This window comes from Canis aureus, chromosome 4 (assembly GCF_053574225.1).
Source record: "Canis aureus isolate CA01 chromosome 4, VMU_Caureus_v.1.0, whole genome shotgun sequence".
NCBI lineage: Eukaryota > Metazoa > Chordata > Mammalia > Carnivora > Canidae > Canis > Canis aureus.
The window spans coordinates 43,073,223-43,088,103 of NC_135614.1; the positions used below are offsets into that span (position 1 = coordinate 43,073,223).

The 14,881-nt window shown below is 41.7% G+C and overlaps 1 protein-coding gene across 5 annotated transcripts in view; it reads right to left on the reverse strand.

Annotated features, from left to right (window-relative positions):
- The window catches only part of KCNIP1 (potassium voltage-gated channel interacting protein 1), a 338,725-nt gene that overhangs the window by 9,890 nt on the left and 313,954 nt on the right, over nt 1–14,881 (reverse strand). For 4 of the 5 annotated variants that reach the window (XR_013378172.1, XM_077895567.1, XM_077895568.1 and 1 more), the window contains exons 2-4: nt 2,964–3,088; nt 2,091–2,160; nt 527–597 (exon numbers count right to left, since the gene is read on the reverse strand). Coding sequence is in view for 4 of the 5 variants with exons in the window: in XM_077895567.1 (XP_077751693.1) it covers nt 527–597; nt 2,091–2,160; nt 2,964–3,088 (266 nt within the window). In the remaining variant the exon portion in view is untranslated. Of the gene's footprint in view, nt 1–526; nt 598–2,090; nt 2,161–2,963; nt 3,089–7,453; nt 7,487–14,881 lie in introns of all 5 variants that reach the window. The other variant, XM_077895566.1, reaches the window with a different exon arrangement.

A 14,881-nucleotide genomic window follows, 5' to 3' on the forward strand; every position in this document is an offset into this window, starting at 1 on the left:
TTTAGGGGATGGAGTCTCCTTCAGGAAGAATGTATGTGCTGACATCTCCAGACCTAGGTAGACACTGCCTAATCCCACACCTGCAATTATCCCAAGGATGGTGGTACATTCTACTACTTGAGTTCATATTCCTCCCATACCACTTCCTAGCTGGTTGACCTTTGGAAAATCACTCCATCTCTCTTTGCCTTACTGTCCTCTTCTGCAAACTGGTAATAAATAATAGAACTCTACTTTGTAGGGTTACTGTGGGGACTAAATGAGTTAATACATGCAAAGCACAACTGCAGTCTGTCATGTGGTTAGCTCCATGTGCACATGAGCTATTAAACTGTTATCCTTAGTCCCTTGAGGCCCTGAGCTCCTGGAGGGGAAGGGCAGCTGCTGCTTCTTCCCCTATCTTCAGGAAATGCTTGTTAAGTGGACAACACACTGAAATGTCTGATGATCCAACAATCCCTTCAATATGCCACAGCTTGAAGGAAGAGTTTGGGGGGGGGCGTCTAGGACTTGGGGACAAGCATACCTCGAACTTCACGGAGCCTGTCTGGGTGGTGTCGAAGGCGTGGAAGAGGTAATGGGCATACATGCTGGCATCTGCAAGGCACAGAAGGAAAGGTAGGTGACAGGAGCTGGGGCTTCACAGAGGGGAGAAAGAATCCTTGGCAACAGTGATAAAGAGAAGAGGGTGCTACTGGGGTGATGGGAAGGAGGAAAGGTGGTAAAGGCAAACCCACCATGGAATCTGGGACCTGTATAACTGTCCTGGGGTTTAGGTAGGAAGTTCTTAGAGCAAAGACTGACCCTTGCCCCTATATCTAGCCATCCTGGGAGAAAGACTCTCCTGCCTGCTGCATGGATAATTCTTGGTGGGTGAGTGACATGGCGACTGTGTGCAGAAGATGCTCTCATGAGTGAAAGAGCAATGCCAGGGAGTGAGCACCCACTAGGGAGCAGACAGACCTGGGCTTGGCTAGCAGCTCTGTCCCAGTGTAGCTCTGTGACCAGAGCATCTCTGAGCTCCTCTTTCCTGTCTCTTACAAAGGGATATAGCAAGATCTATCTCTCAGAATTTTGGAAAAAGTGTGTTAACTTTTCACATAGTCATGTCATCAGAACCATCACCATGTCACCATCACCATCACCAAACTCAATGAAATCTTGCCTACCACATGGTCAAAACTCAAGAGATTGAGGCTCAAGAACTCAACAACAGTGATTCTGGAGCCAGCATGGGGTGAAGCTGCCTCCCCACAACCTGGGTAGGGACCCTATCCTGAGTCCCCACACCTAGGAGGGCCCTGTCTGCTGCCAAAGAGGCCCAGGAGAAACAGAGTCCAAGAAGTGTTTGGGACACTTGGATCTCCATTTCATTAGGACCCAGGGAAGGGGTCCTGCAGGAGATAGCTCCTGGGGGTGGGAAAGGAAGTGGCATGTAACACATGGAAGCCATGGGGAGAGCCACTGATGTCCTAGGCCCATGGAGCCAGAGTAGCTTCCTTCAGGAAGGAAGGCATGGCATGGCATGGCAACACAGTGGCCTGTGGCCTGGCATACTCGCTAACCTGGACTTACATGCACAATTTTATGTTCCCTACGTCTTTATGGATTCATTTATTCCTACAGTCTCTGGTATTTATTAAAATTCTCTTTCAAAATTCCACCTTGCCTCAGCTGTTGTGAGGGAAAGAATGGAGGGCACGTGGCACAATGGTGGGGCCAACACAGAGAAGCTTTTCATCAGATGCTTGTGGGATTGAATCCTGCTCTGTCACTTACTAGCTATGTGACCTTGAGTGAATTGCTTAACTTCTCTGAGACAGTTGCCCCATCTGGCATATGGTATAGTAGCTGCTTTCTAGAGCTGTTAGGAGACTTTATGATATTTATTAATCTCTCCTCTCCTGAAAATGATCCATTTCAGAGCTCTTTTCCGCTCAAGCTTTAGCTAATTCTTTATCTTATACTAAGGGAATGAAATCTTACCCTGAGTTGTTCCTGACATTGAGGAGGAGAAGCATGCACTTGGAGGAAGAAAGGCTGTTCACCAGAAAGGGGGCTGGAAAAGATCTTTTGAAGATCAGACTCACCTCCATGGGGGAAAAACTGAGCGTAGATTTGTTTGAATGTTTCTTCATTGACCACACCACTGGGGCACTCCTGCATGAAGGGGAGACAGTCAGTGGGGGGGGGGATGGGGGCCCACCCCAGAAGGAGGAGACTGTGTCCATCCTTGGGGTTTAGGTTTCCTCATCATCCCTGATGAGTAGGGACTGGACAACCACCCATATGCTTCTGTATCACCAAGTGAGTAGCTGGGAGTTTACCCTGCCTTAGGACTGGAGCTGCTTTGCAAAATGATGAGGCTTTATCAGAGAATAGGTACTGTGAGTTGGAAAGAGCATGGGCTTTGGGCTTAGGAAGACCTGGATTTGGATCCTGGTTAAGCATCTTCTAGGCTTTATGACTTTGGGTGAGTTAGTCTCTGATTCTCAATGTCCTTACCTGTAAAATAGGGCTAATAGTACCTTCCTGACAAGGCTATCATGAAGTTTAATATAGGAAGTAATGTAGCAAATTAATACTTTGGAATTCAGGCTTACACATCAGTCTCTGTGAGCTCAGTTAGCACAGACTTAAGTCCCAGCAGTTCTGGGGCATGGACAATATTGACAGTGTGAATGGGTTATACTAAGGCTAAAAGCTGGGCCAAGGTGATTTCTCCAAGGTTGTGCCTGCTATCCTGTGAAGTGCCTGGGCTACTGGCCAGTTTCCCATCTATAGAGATTGCCTCATTCTTGCCTGGAGTCTTTCTTTCTAGCCAGGTGATCTTGCTCTCATGCCCTCTTTATAGAATTGGCCTTTCTTTTACAACTGCATATATGGAAGAGCTCCCTAATGGGCCCTGTTGGCATTTGGGTGGGAAATCCTGCCTGGGCCTTCAGCTTCCCTGTGGGCCTTACATTTTTGAAGCCTCGATAAAGGACTTGCAGCTCCCTCTTGGTAAAGTTGGTCTGGGCCTCAAGCTGCTCCAGTCCCTCTGGCCGATGGCAAACCATGGTCATCTCCAACTCATCTTCAATCTTATCTGGAACCAGAGGAGATGGAGTTGGAGTGGCTGACCTCAGTGGCCACTCGTCAGACCACAGTCTTGGCTGTCAAAAGAGTGGGTGGTGTGACCTGGGACACAGGGTCGTGGGCTGGGGTCACAGTGCAGATGACCTTTCTGCCTTGATCCCTCCTCCCCCACCTCCCCTGTTCCTTGCCTAGTCACTTCTGTCTTACACTTCGTCTAGCCATAACTCCAGCTGTGTCAGATGCCACACAAGAAGGGAGCTTCAGGCAGGAGAGAAACACCTTCCAAGTGGAGATGAGGGTAGATGGGCTAAAAATAAGTCTATACGAAAACATTTCCCTTTTTTTCAAAGTAACTTCTTCACATATTCAATTTGCTGTCCCCCTGAACCATCTGAATATTCCAGAGAGACACAGGTAAGTGAGTGGAATCATTAACAGCTCCCAAATAGCAAAGAGAAAATCTATTAAATATGTAGAGCAAAGTCTTACCATTTGGTACAATTAGATGAAGCTAATACAATTTAGCAAAAAGTTCCAATTATGGCATGTTAAATATTAATACAAGAATATGAATGTATTTTATAGAGTTGTTTTATAATATATACTAGATATTCTTAAATAGGAAAATGACTTAAATGGGAACCAGTTGATATAAATCAAAGCTTCTGAAGCATTTGAAGGGCTCAGAAAACAGTTGTCTGAAGTAGCAGTGTGTTTCTCCACTAAGTATGACAATGTAATTTAATTTTCCACTAGTTTTTGAGAAAGTGTCAGTTAAAGCAAGAGATTTGCCATTGCCTCCTGAAGGATCACAACCTCCAAATAAGTGGAAGTTTCAATGTTTTACCATCCCAGAAGGCTAAATGAGTGTTTCCTGCCAGACACTTTCTATAAATTTACTCCAATCAAGAATCAATTGTCGGCTAACCTTTTCTGCCCGTTGTTGTCATGCAGACATTACCCAATCCATATATTGAACGACTGTAAATCTGGTTTGGCAAGAATAATGATGAGATGGGCAGGGTGCTGAGAATGCACACACACACCATGTCACATCCCATGACCATAGAGAGTGGGGACAGACTGCATTTCTGTCTGAGAGAACAGGGTGAGCAGGTGCTTAACACTGAGTACATTTCTCCAGTCAGTGCCAAGTTCTTGCTACCAGATTTTCTCTCCAATTGTCACTTTTTCTTTTGAGACTGTGATCTCAATACAAAAGGAATCCATCAAAGTGAGTTTGTATCTTGGACATCTTCCCTAAGGAAATGGACGTTTGGGTAAGGTTCCAAGGGAGAGACAGAAGAACTTGGTAATAATCCCCAATGGTTGTCTTTCGTATGTGCTGGGCAACAGGTATCACTTTATCCTCCTGGGAGTAGGGCAGATTATTCAATATAAATAAGATACTCTGATAATACAACATAGCTACAAGTGACTGATTTCTTCGTAATTCTTACAGAGCCTTTAATTATTGTTATGTTTGTTACTAACAAGTTAAGTAGTAATTACCTAAACACTGCAGCATTTCTATGTAAATCAAAGGGCCAATTTCCCTAAAAAAACAACTCTCCCCACATAAATCTAATTCAGAAAACTCACATGTATTTTTAGCTCATTTTAAAAGAGAAATAAAATTGTTAGTTTAAATCTCCAGTATTAGATTTAATAGCAATTTTATTTTGAAAAGTATACAGATATTTAAAACTCTGAGAAGAGGTGAACTATGAAAATGTAAACCAGGAAGACAGAAATATATTTTTTGGAAGAAATGATGTATTTTTGCAGGTGTCTGGTATATATTTCCCAGTTTAACTTATCCAGAAGCTAAAAAGACTTATTTTACAGTGTTGTCTCATTTCTATTAATCTTCTTGTGATTGAATTCTTCACCAGATCAGGGAAGTCTCTGCGGAAGTTTGAGAGAATCTTTCTGCTTCATAAGCTGCACTTACCATCTCCTTTATTATAAATGCACTAAGTAGTTACTGAAATATCAAATATTAAGCCCACTTCATTAAGGGAGAAATCAACTTTATCAATAAATGGTTTGTTTGCTGTCTGGGCAGCAGGATCAATTTCCATATCGGATTCAGTAATATCTGAATATTGGGATGCTGACTGCCAAGCTTTGCTTTGCTTTTGCTTTTCATCACCTTCTAATTGTCAGGCTGTGGTAACATCAGTCACTGAAGGAAATTCATGACTTTGGGGCTCGAGATGCTGGGAAATAGCTTGCATGTCTTAAACCAGTGGTTCCCAATTTTTTTTGTTTTACTGTGTTTCAGAGGAAGAGCTACAATTTACATCACAATCCAGTATGCACAAACATATAAACAAATATTTTATGAAATATTTTGAAGCAAAAATCTCCTTAAACACTTTCCCCTGTTAATGTGAGATGTACTCTGTTCTCACTTTTAGTCTGGTCCTTTTTAAAATTATGCTGATTGTGACCATCATGTGTCATGACCTGTGGATGGAAGACACTAAGCTGTCTATACATGTGGCAACTTTCTAGAAGGGCCCACATCTCAGCATCCCCTTCCCTCATGCCTGCTCTCCCTTCCCAGCCTTTGTCTGGTTCCAGCCACTGTAAAGACATTCTGAAGAGATTTCTGAAGGGGCTTCTGAGGTTTTCACATTCCTCCTGTTGCACCTACCCCACTTCCCACCCACCTCCAGGGAGTCCCTGGGTGCTGCCCAGGTGGTCCCAGTAAAGGAAGCAGGGCCGCTCAGCTACTTGGATGGAGGAAGAGGACAACAATTAATAGGTGGGGAGCCTCCCTGACAGTTTCTTTTTGAGGTCTGCTAAGAGTCTGCAAGGGAAAATATTGCTTATTGTTACTTTTGTTATTAAAAAATTAAAAGTAATGGTGAACCAGTTACTAAGTCAGACTGAGTTTGAATGATAGTCATCAAAATTAACGTAGAAATGTAATACTATGGCGATAACTACATAACAAGAATAAATTAGAATACTTTCTGTTGGTAAAGTACTTTTAGTCTGTAAAATGTTGCCATGCCTGTTGTCCCATTACAACCTTGTATGTGTTGGGGAGTGAGGGACCATTACCCTCTCTATCTGAATATTAGATATTTTAAACATGTGGAGCCCATGTTAAGGAGATCTCTTCCAAGCTCTGTCACTAAATGGCTTTGCCTGAGTCACACAGCCAGTTTATGACAGAACAGGACCTAGAATCCAGCTAGTCCAGGGTCTCTTTTATAGATCTGGCTTCCAGTGCTCCTATACTGGCTTCCGCTTCCCTCAAACACAGACCACAAATTGGTTTGTAACCAACCTTACAAAGTAACAAGAGCAGGGCTCTGTGCCAGAGTTCAAGTCAGACCCCTAGACTATGAGCTGTAGGAGGAGGACCAAGCCTTTGGTCTCCTCCCTAGTGAGGTGTCTCCTTTGCTAGCTCCTTCTCCCTGGACTAGGAAATAGTCTCTCCATCATGGCATCTCTGGGTTGGATTTTATAATCATCCATCTAGTTTCAAAGTTACAAAATGGTGGCCCTCGACATAGAATGTAGTCCAAAGATTGGTCTTGTTTGGTGTATAAAATGTGGTGGGTTTTATGTTTTTGGAATTAACTGACAATATTTAAAGATGAGAGGTTGACAAAGTCAATTTTTAAAATTTCTCTTGGAAAATGGGATTATCTAACAACATTGATCTTAAATTCTCACAAGGCAATAGTTTACAGGAGCTGAGCAGTAGCTATTCCCTCTGAGCAGCCAATGCCTCTATTGCTCCCTTTCTTCACCTGTGGCTCACTTAGCTCATTTATGCTACCTTCCTGGCCCCATTGGCATTTGAGTTTTTGTGTCCTGATTTCTGCCTGCTTACCTCCCACCTACCTACCTTTCTCCTACCTCACTTACCACCCAGTCAACCAACTTTTCTCTCCCTATTTATTTAAACACATTCCACTTTGTTTCACAAAGGACTTAAAACTGATTATATGAAATAAATATAATAAAATAAAAAGAGATAAAGTAATAAGAAAAAACCACCCCAGAAAATGTTGAGTAGATTAGGAGGTCAAGACCATGGGGAAAAAGAGAACTTAGAAATTCAGGTCATTTGTTCCAAGCAGTGACTAACTTGAGCCACAAACTGGCTCTGAGCTTTTATATATGTCTTGTTGCCCATGAGAGAAAACCATAACAATTTCATAGTGGGAGCAAAGCTTTTCCTATAACTTGTCTCTAAAGAATGTTTCCGACTGTTTCTAGTAGGGTTTGCTAACAAGGGGCAAAGAAAATTGGTGAGTGAGTAGAACAATTACAAAATATAATTGATTAAGAAGCTCTTCTTTTGAAAGTAATGTGACCAAAGTAGTCAAGTTAGTTTAAACTTTTTTACCTCTCTGATACTGGTAATACCACCAGGCGATGTCTAGGAAAAAGTAAGAAAACATTTTACCAAATCCATTCATCAAAAAAACAAAACATACTTTTATTTTCCATGGAGATTGCACTCTGAAGGTGTCCAGGTCACCATCCAGCTCGACATATGCAAAGAGATCTTGTAGCAGGGCTGGGGCTGACCTTTTCCCTATTCTTTTCCCACAGTCCGAACAGGCAAGAGCAATGGGTCACCTCGCAGTGCCCACGGCTCCCAGCAGGGGGCTCACTGAGCATGCCCGCAGCCATGCAGCCATGCAACCTGAAGAGAGATGGAATGGCATGGGGCAGAGGATGCACGGATGTGAATGGGTCCTTGGAAGTACTCGCATATTTGATTGAAAAGTGTCTTATGTGATACCCTTCACAACAGAGGCCCCATTGTCCCCCTCTGCCGCTTTGACATTTGAATCTGCACGTTTTGTAGGATTCTATATTTGCTCGGTCAACCATCATCAAAGACGTATCTACTATGCGCATTTCAGTGAACGAAACAACTCTATTCCCTGCTCTCCTGGAGCTTACAATCTACAACCCTTCTCTCTCCTTCTCTCTTCCCTTCTAAAGCTTGATAAGTAGGGGGTGGGCTGTTGAAAAAAACTGATTAGCACATTAGGACGGGTGAGCAGAGTGGATGCAGGTGAAGTCCTCTGGTATGCTGAATACAAAACGTAAGACAAATCATCAGACCTGGAAGATCTGCTATGGCACGATGGAGCTGGGCGGGTCCAGGTCCCAGAAAACAGGAAATGGGGGGCTTTACTTGCTGCTCTCCTGCTGGTCTTTTGGGGCCTCTTTAGGGGTCAGCTTGGTTTTTCCTTTGTGGGCCATTATTTGAACTTCCTCCTGTCCTTCCATCACTCCTTTGTTTTTTTTCCTTCCATCACTCCTGATGGAGAGTGTGTCATACAGCCCAGCCTTCACTTTAAGTGTGTTTTGATCACTTCCCACCCACATTCTCAGACAGCAGTGGTTTATTTTCTGCTGTCCCTAAAGGTGGTGGTACTGTTAGATATCCACTCATAAATATTTCTGTCTTGTGTCCTGACCTGAATCCCCTGGGAGAAGCTTATTTTGCCAGATTTACTTGCTTTCTTTTATCAATCTGATTAATCACATTTACATTCATTTACTTTTTCTAATAGATAAATTTTAGAGCAGCTTTAGGTTTACAGAAAAGTTGAGCAGAAAATACAGAGTTCCCATGCCTGTCACCTCACGGTTTCCCCTTAGCCCTGGTATGATATATTTGTTCAGCTGATGAACCAAGATTAAAATATTTTTAGCTAACATCCATAGTTTACATTAGAGTTCATTGTGTGGTATAATTCTATGGGTTTTGACAAGTGTATAATGGTCTCATATTCACCACTACAGCATCCCACAGAATAGTTTCATAGCCCTAAAAACACCTTGGTAGCATTTTTGTGGAGGTATATCTATAAATATGTATTGACCATCACTGCCATGCCAGGGATGGGTTTGGAAAGAGGTGAAAAGATGTACTGTCAGTTCATATGGAGCTCTCTGACTGGCTGGGAGATGCACACAGAGACCAAGATCACAAACTCAAATGCCACCAGTAGTCAGTATGGAATTTAGATGAGTCAGGTGCTAGGTATACACCAAGAGAGACTAGCAGGGACTGAGAACTGGTGAGTCATTGCCCCATTAAAGGGGAACAGCTCTTACACAGCCAGTTGTTATTATGTAGAATTTAGGTTCAGGGAGTCCAGATCTTTAGATTTTTCTCAGGAGCTGCTACAATTAAAAGATTGTATCTTGATTCTTAGCTGTTATTAATGAGCTTAACATTGGGAACATACAGCATGAGCCAAATATAATATTCCTATTCATAGGATGCTATGGGTTGCTGGTCTGGAACTCTTCCTTGGTAAATCATGCCAAGTAGCAAGCAGTGTAGATCTGGCTAAGACACTTGGGAGCCAAGAAGGAAAAAGCTCTTGATAAATGTCACCTGGAAGGCATAGGATTGGAAGGGGTGACAGGGATGGCTTCAAGAGAAGGTGATAATTTATTTGAATCTTCAAGGAAAAGGGGAACAAGGGAATAGCCTATGCAATGATACATAAGCCAAAAGGCCCAGGAATGGTGAGCTCTCCTACAGCAGAGCTGACTTCTCACTGAGAACAATTTGAAAAGGAGGATTAAAAAAATGAATCAATTAAAAATTTTTTAAAAAATTAACATAGTAACAACAAAAAGACACCTGAAGCCTGGGGGTGGTGGGGAGCAGGTGTAAAAAGCAACACATGTGTTTGAAGGCACTGGAGAGCTACCAAGGTATCCCATCTTTAGAAGCCGTGATTCTGGAGGGAAGAAAAACTCATTAAGTGGCTTGACAGTCGATGCTGTTGTTCATCTCGCAGTGTATGCTGATTTATAAGTGGCATGGATAATGAGCTTGAGAAACTGAGCAAAAAGGGTCTGCTAAGAGCAAAAACGTAAGCAGAACTTTCACCAATCTGGGAAGACAAAAATAGGATCAGTTCTACTAAGACATTCAGGGCTCGAGGGGTCTCAGAGGAGGGATGGATGCATAGACATAAGCCTAATCGCCTGAGCTATCCCAAGGGACAGAGGTCAAGGGAAACGAAGCAAGAACTGTACCCCAAGGTTGCAGAGCTAAATGGAGCTCTTGGCAGGCTCACAGTGTAATGGGGTATCAGAGTCTTCTAGGAGGGGGTTCCTGGTGAACATTCAGGTTTTCAGTTTGGCCCGGAGAGGACAATGTTCTAGGAGAAAGGGCACATCAGAAATAGATCAGGTCTTTCAAAGATCGAAATCCAGCCTCAAAACAGCCCAGTCCCCATTTGGATTAAGTTCATCTGCTCCTGCTCAGTTACCTTGCACGAGCTGAAGGCTCAGCCAGATAGTGTTCACATTTTGTATTCTAATGCTCACCACTCATTGAAAATTTGCCAGACATATTAAGAGACTGGACCGACAGAAGACAAAATATAGTAAATAGATTCATCGGTGATCTAAATATTGGATTCATCAAGAGTGAGGTTTAAAATGATGGTGAAATATGCTCAAGAAAATAAAAAGATGGAGATTCCACTAGAGAATCAGAACCTATAAAAGTAAATGAAAAGTCCTAGAATTGAAAAACATGCTATCCAGGATTAACAACTAAATAGATCAGTTTAACAGCAGGATAGTCACAGATGGAAAGAGAATTAGTGATTCAGTGATAGGTTAAGAGAAAAATATACAGACTGATATACACATAGAGAGAAACATGGAAAATACAAGCCCATAAAAGAGACATTGGATGTGAAGAAAAGTTCTAACATATATGCCACCGGAGTTCCTAAAAAAGAGGAGATAAAAAATGATGTCCAAGCAATATCTGAAGAGATAACAACTGATCATTTAAAAAACTGGATGAACGAGATTGAGCCACAAATTCAAGAAGCATAAACCCAAGCAGATAAACACAAAGGAAAGCACACTGAGAACATCACAGTAAAACCTGAAATACAACGACAAAGAGGAAACCTTTGATATAAGACAACAAACTTCAGATAAAAAACAAGCCCTAACTCAGTACTGCTTGTGAATCTGAAGACACAGAAAAGATAGAGGTGAAAGGACGGAAAGTGATACAACATGCAAACACACATCAAGCAAAGCAGGCGTGGCTATGTTAACATCAGATTAAGTAGAATTTCAGGCAAGAACCTTTGCTAGAAAGAGGGAGTTTGCATCATGAAGGCACTATCCATTAAGAAGATACAACAATTCTAAATTTGTATGCACAAATAATATAATTTTCAAATACATACAAAGCAAAGACTAACAGAGAAAAGGAGAAATAGCAAATTCACAGTCATAACTGGAGATTTCAAAACTCCTTTCTTAGCAACTGATAAAAAAATCGATTAGGGTAAAGAGGATATAAGCAGTGCAATTAACCAATGTATCTCCATTGATAGGAGTGGAGCTCTTTACTCAACTGCCACAGAGCTCACACATTCTCAAGTGCTCAGAGAACATTGACCAAAACTGACCACTTCTTGAGTTATAAAGCCAATCTCAACAAAATTTAAAGAACTGAAATTATTCAGAATGTTTTATTTTTATTTGTTTATTTATTTATGATTTTATTTCTTTACTCATGAGAGACCCAGAGGGAGAGAGGCAGAGACATAAGCAGAGGTAGAAGCAGGTTCCCTTTGGGGACCCTCATTTGGGACTTGATCCCATGACCCTGGAATCACGACCTGAGCCAAAGGCAGACATTCAACCACTGAGCCACTCAGTGCCCCTATTCAGAACATTTTCTACCCACAGTGGAATTAAACAAGAAATCAAGGGAAGAAGAAAAAAAAAGACATTTCCAAATGTTTGGAAATCAAACAACATGGTTTGAATTCCTAAGAAACCCATGTATGGAGGAAGAAATCTCATGGAAACTAGAAAGCATTTTGAACCAAATGGTAATGAAAATACGACATATTGAAACTGTGGGACACTGTGAAAACTGAGCCCAGAGGGAAATTTAAAGAGCATGACATACTTGAGCTGCAAATAATTTAGGTGACAGTGTGCATAAAATTGAATGCCGTGCTGCCTCTTGAAATCATATTTCTAGTGCTTCCAATGGTTCATTTTCAGTGTGCCTAAACTATGTTGGTTACATTAAAGACTGTATTAGAGATGGCATGCTGGCATTTGAAAATATGATCTTTTCTCTCTCCTTAAACATGGTTGATTGGTTTATTCTGGATGAGTTTAACACCATCTTTTGGTTGACAATTTACCCCATTATAATGAGTGAAGATCTCAGTGGCACCTGTATGGAACCAAGGGTGAGGAGCTGGGGTATGGTGGTGCACAGAGGGACGAGTTTCATTTGGTCTTGAAGTATAATCCTGGAGGCTGAGATTCTTATAGCCAGGGCTTGGAGGTTAGTCATAAACTCACTCAGACACACACAGCACACACAACTCATCAGCTCTGAATTTTATAAACTTAACGATGAGTCCCGGGAGTGCTGAGCTGAGCTTTGATAAAGATTTTTTGAGTGTTCTGGACATTTTTTTCAGTCTTCTTGCTTCAATAAAACTCAAATCATGTTTTGCTCCAAGCGTTTGTTCTCTTAATCTTGAAGCCCTCCTGCCCCTTTTAAGCAAAATTGAATTTATACATTTCTCATTCATTTACACTTCAGTCCTGAAAATCTTCTGAAAAAAAGAGTCCTATAAAAAAATCTTTGAGTACTGCTATTTCCATTAGATGGACTTGAAAATTCTTCCATATATAGTGTATTTCAGTTCTGTGACCTTTCTCTCAGAATAAGGGTGTTTTTGAATGTGGCCTTCAGATCAGCATATTGGGTGAGGTATGTGGAAAGGGAGTGTCAGATGTTCCTTGGAAAGTGGTGGTAGTAGAAATTAACTGTCAGAAATATAATGTGATTATTAAAAGTCCACAAAGTCATTAAACAGACCGTGACATAAATCACAACTCTGTTGTGTGACAGCATGAAATTCACACATTTTCCAACAAGACTGGAAAGACAAACTACTAGGAAAGAAGCAAATCATTTAGATCCCAGGGTTGGCAGCCCTAAATGATGTCTCAGGACAAGGAGCAAGGTCACATACGTTAGGGACTCTTGTGTCCCTTTGCTTCCATGGCAACATTGCAGTCCAGTTAAGCCCCTGGCCAGGCTGTGAAATAGTGTCTCAGCCACAGGTGGAAATCTCTAGATGATGTTTAAATGGACTCTATCTGAAAAAAGTATTCTGGATGATTTACTTAGATGGAACCAGTAGTCTCCACAGCTCCAGGGAGCAATTAGTCACACGAGGCCCAAATCCTACAGCCAGCTGGCATTCGGGAGGCAGTGGGAAACCTCCTACCACCTCTTCTTTGGTCTTAGCTGGCTACTGCCCTGAAGTTCCAGCACATGGAGATGGCCAGTTCATGAGTGCTGGCTGCCCTGTGTTGGGGATGGGGGACACGTTGCCCAGGATAAGTGAGTCTTGAATATTTCTGTAGGAAGCAAGAGGATTGCATAAATGGGATTTTGTTGCTCCTCTTGACTGAGAGGCTAACATGTCACTTCACTGTAAATGAAGGGGAGAAGGGAGTAGAAGTATCCACGGAGAAGGGCATTGCTAGCTTTAAGTTGGAAATATGAAGGTGCTGAGAGAAGTCAAAAAAATTACTCACAGGAAAAGTAAAATTGCCACATAAATAGGACTTCTCCAAGATTGGCACAGAATTTTCTCATCAATGGAAATTTAATGGATCAAGGTCAGACTAAGGTGTGAAAAGCCAATCTTTCAGCCTGTTTTTTTTCAGCCTGCTTTTTGAAGAGTAGTTCACTGCTTTCCAGCTAACTCGGCAATTTGCCAGGTGATGGGTTTCCAAGCAGAGGACTTGCTTTGGTGGGCTGGTAAATGTTTAACAATTGGCATTTGGGGATGGTAGAAAAACCTGATGGATATCATTTTCTAATATCTTTGGTGTAAATATTCCCACCAGGCTATCAATGTGAAGTCACTGGATGTGGATTTGAGAAGTGAAGCGTGCAGCCTGTGGGTATGAGCCAGCTCCATCATATTACTGCTGCTATGTCAGAATAGCTAGTGTATGTTTAATTATCCCAATTAGTGTGCTAAGGGCCTGAAAACCAAATTCATAAAGTAGGTTTAGCCTCTGTAATCCAACCAAATAAACCTTTTCATTGTTGTTATTGTGAAAGTAAAGTTCAGTACATCATATAGAGTAACACAAGCAGGGAAATAATGGAGATTGGCTGGGTGAGCTTTTGCTGGAATTCAGTATTAATGCATCTTCATATTAAGTACCTGTCTTGGGGAGCTCAGAGAGCATGGTAATAGTTTTAGGATTGATCTAATCATCTGGTTGTCCCTAGGAGGTATATCGTTATTAGACTAATTTTATAATCATACCCACCTTGTAGTTGTGAGTCTAAATGAGATAAGATACGTAAAGTGCTCTATGCACATAGTAGGTGCTCAAAAATGTTATTTTTTTTGGAGACAACTATCCAATTGTGTGTCATGTCCATGATGTTAAGTGTTGAGGGTGATTCTCAAAGGCAGAATCCAATAATCAAGTCTGTAGATATTTTCTAGACCATGATTATGCCTTTTCTGATGGATCTAGTTAATTAAATGTGTTCCTCTTTAATATAGGAAGATCTGTTTGTTTTGTGACTTACTCTGTCAGAAAAGCATCCAATTGCGAGCTCAGGTTGGACATTAACTGGCTAAAGGGAATATTATTATTCTGTATTAGCTGCAGTGGACGTAAGCAAACACAAGATTCTGGATGCAAGAGCACCTTGGTCTGCAGATTGCCAGGGAACAGGGCTGAGCATCTG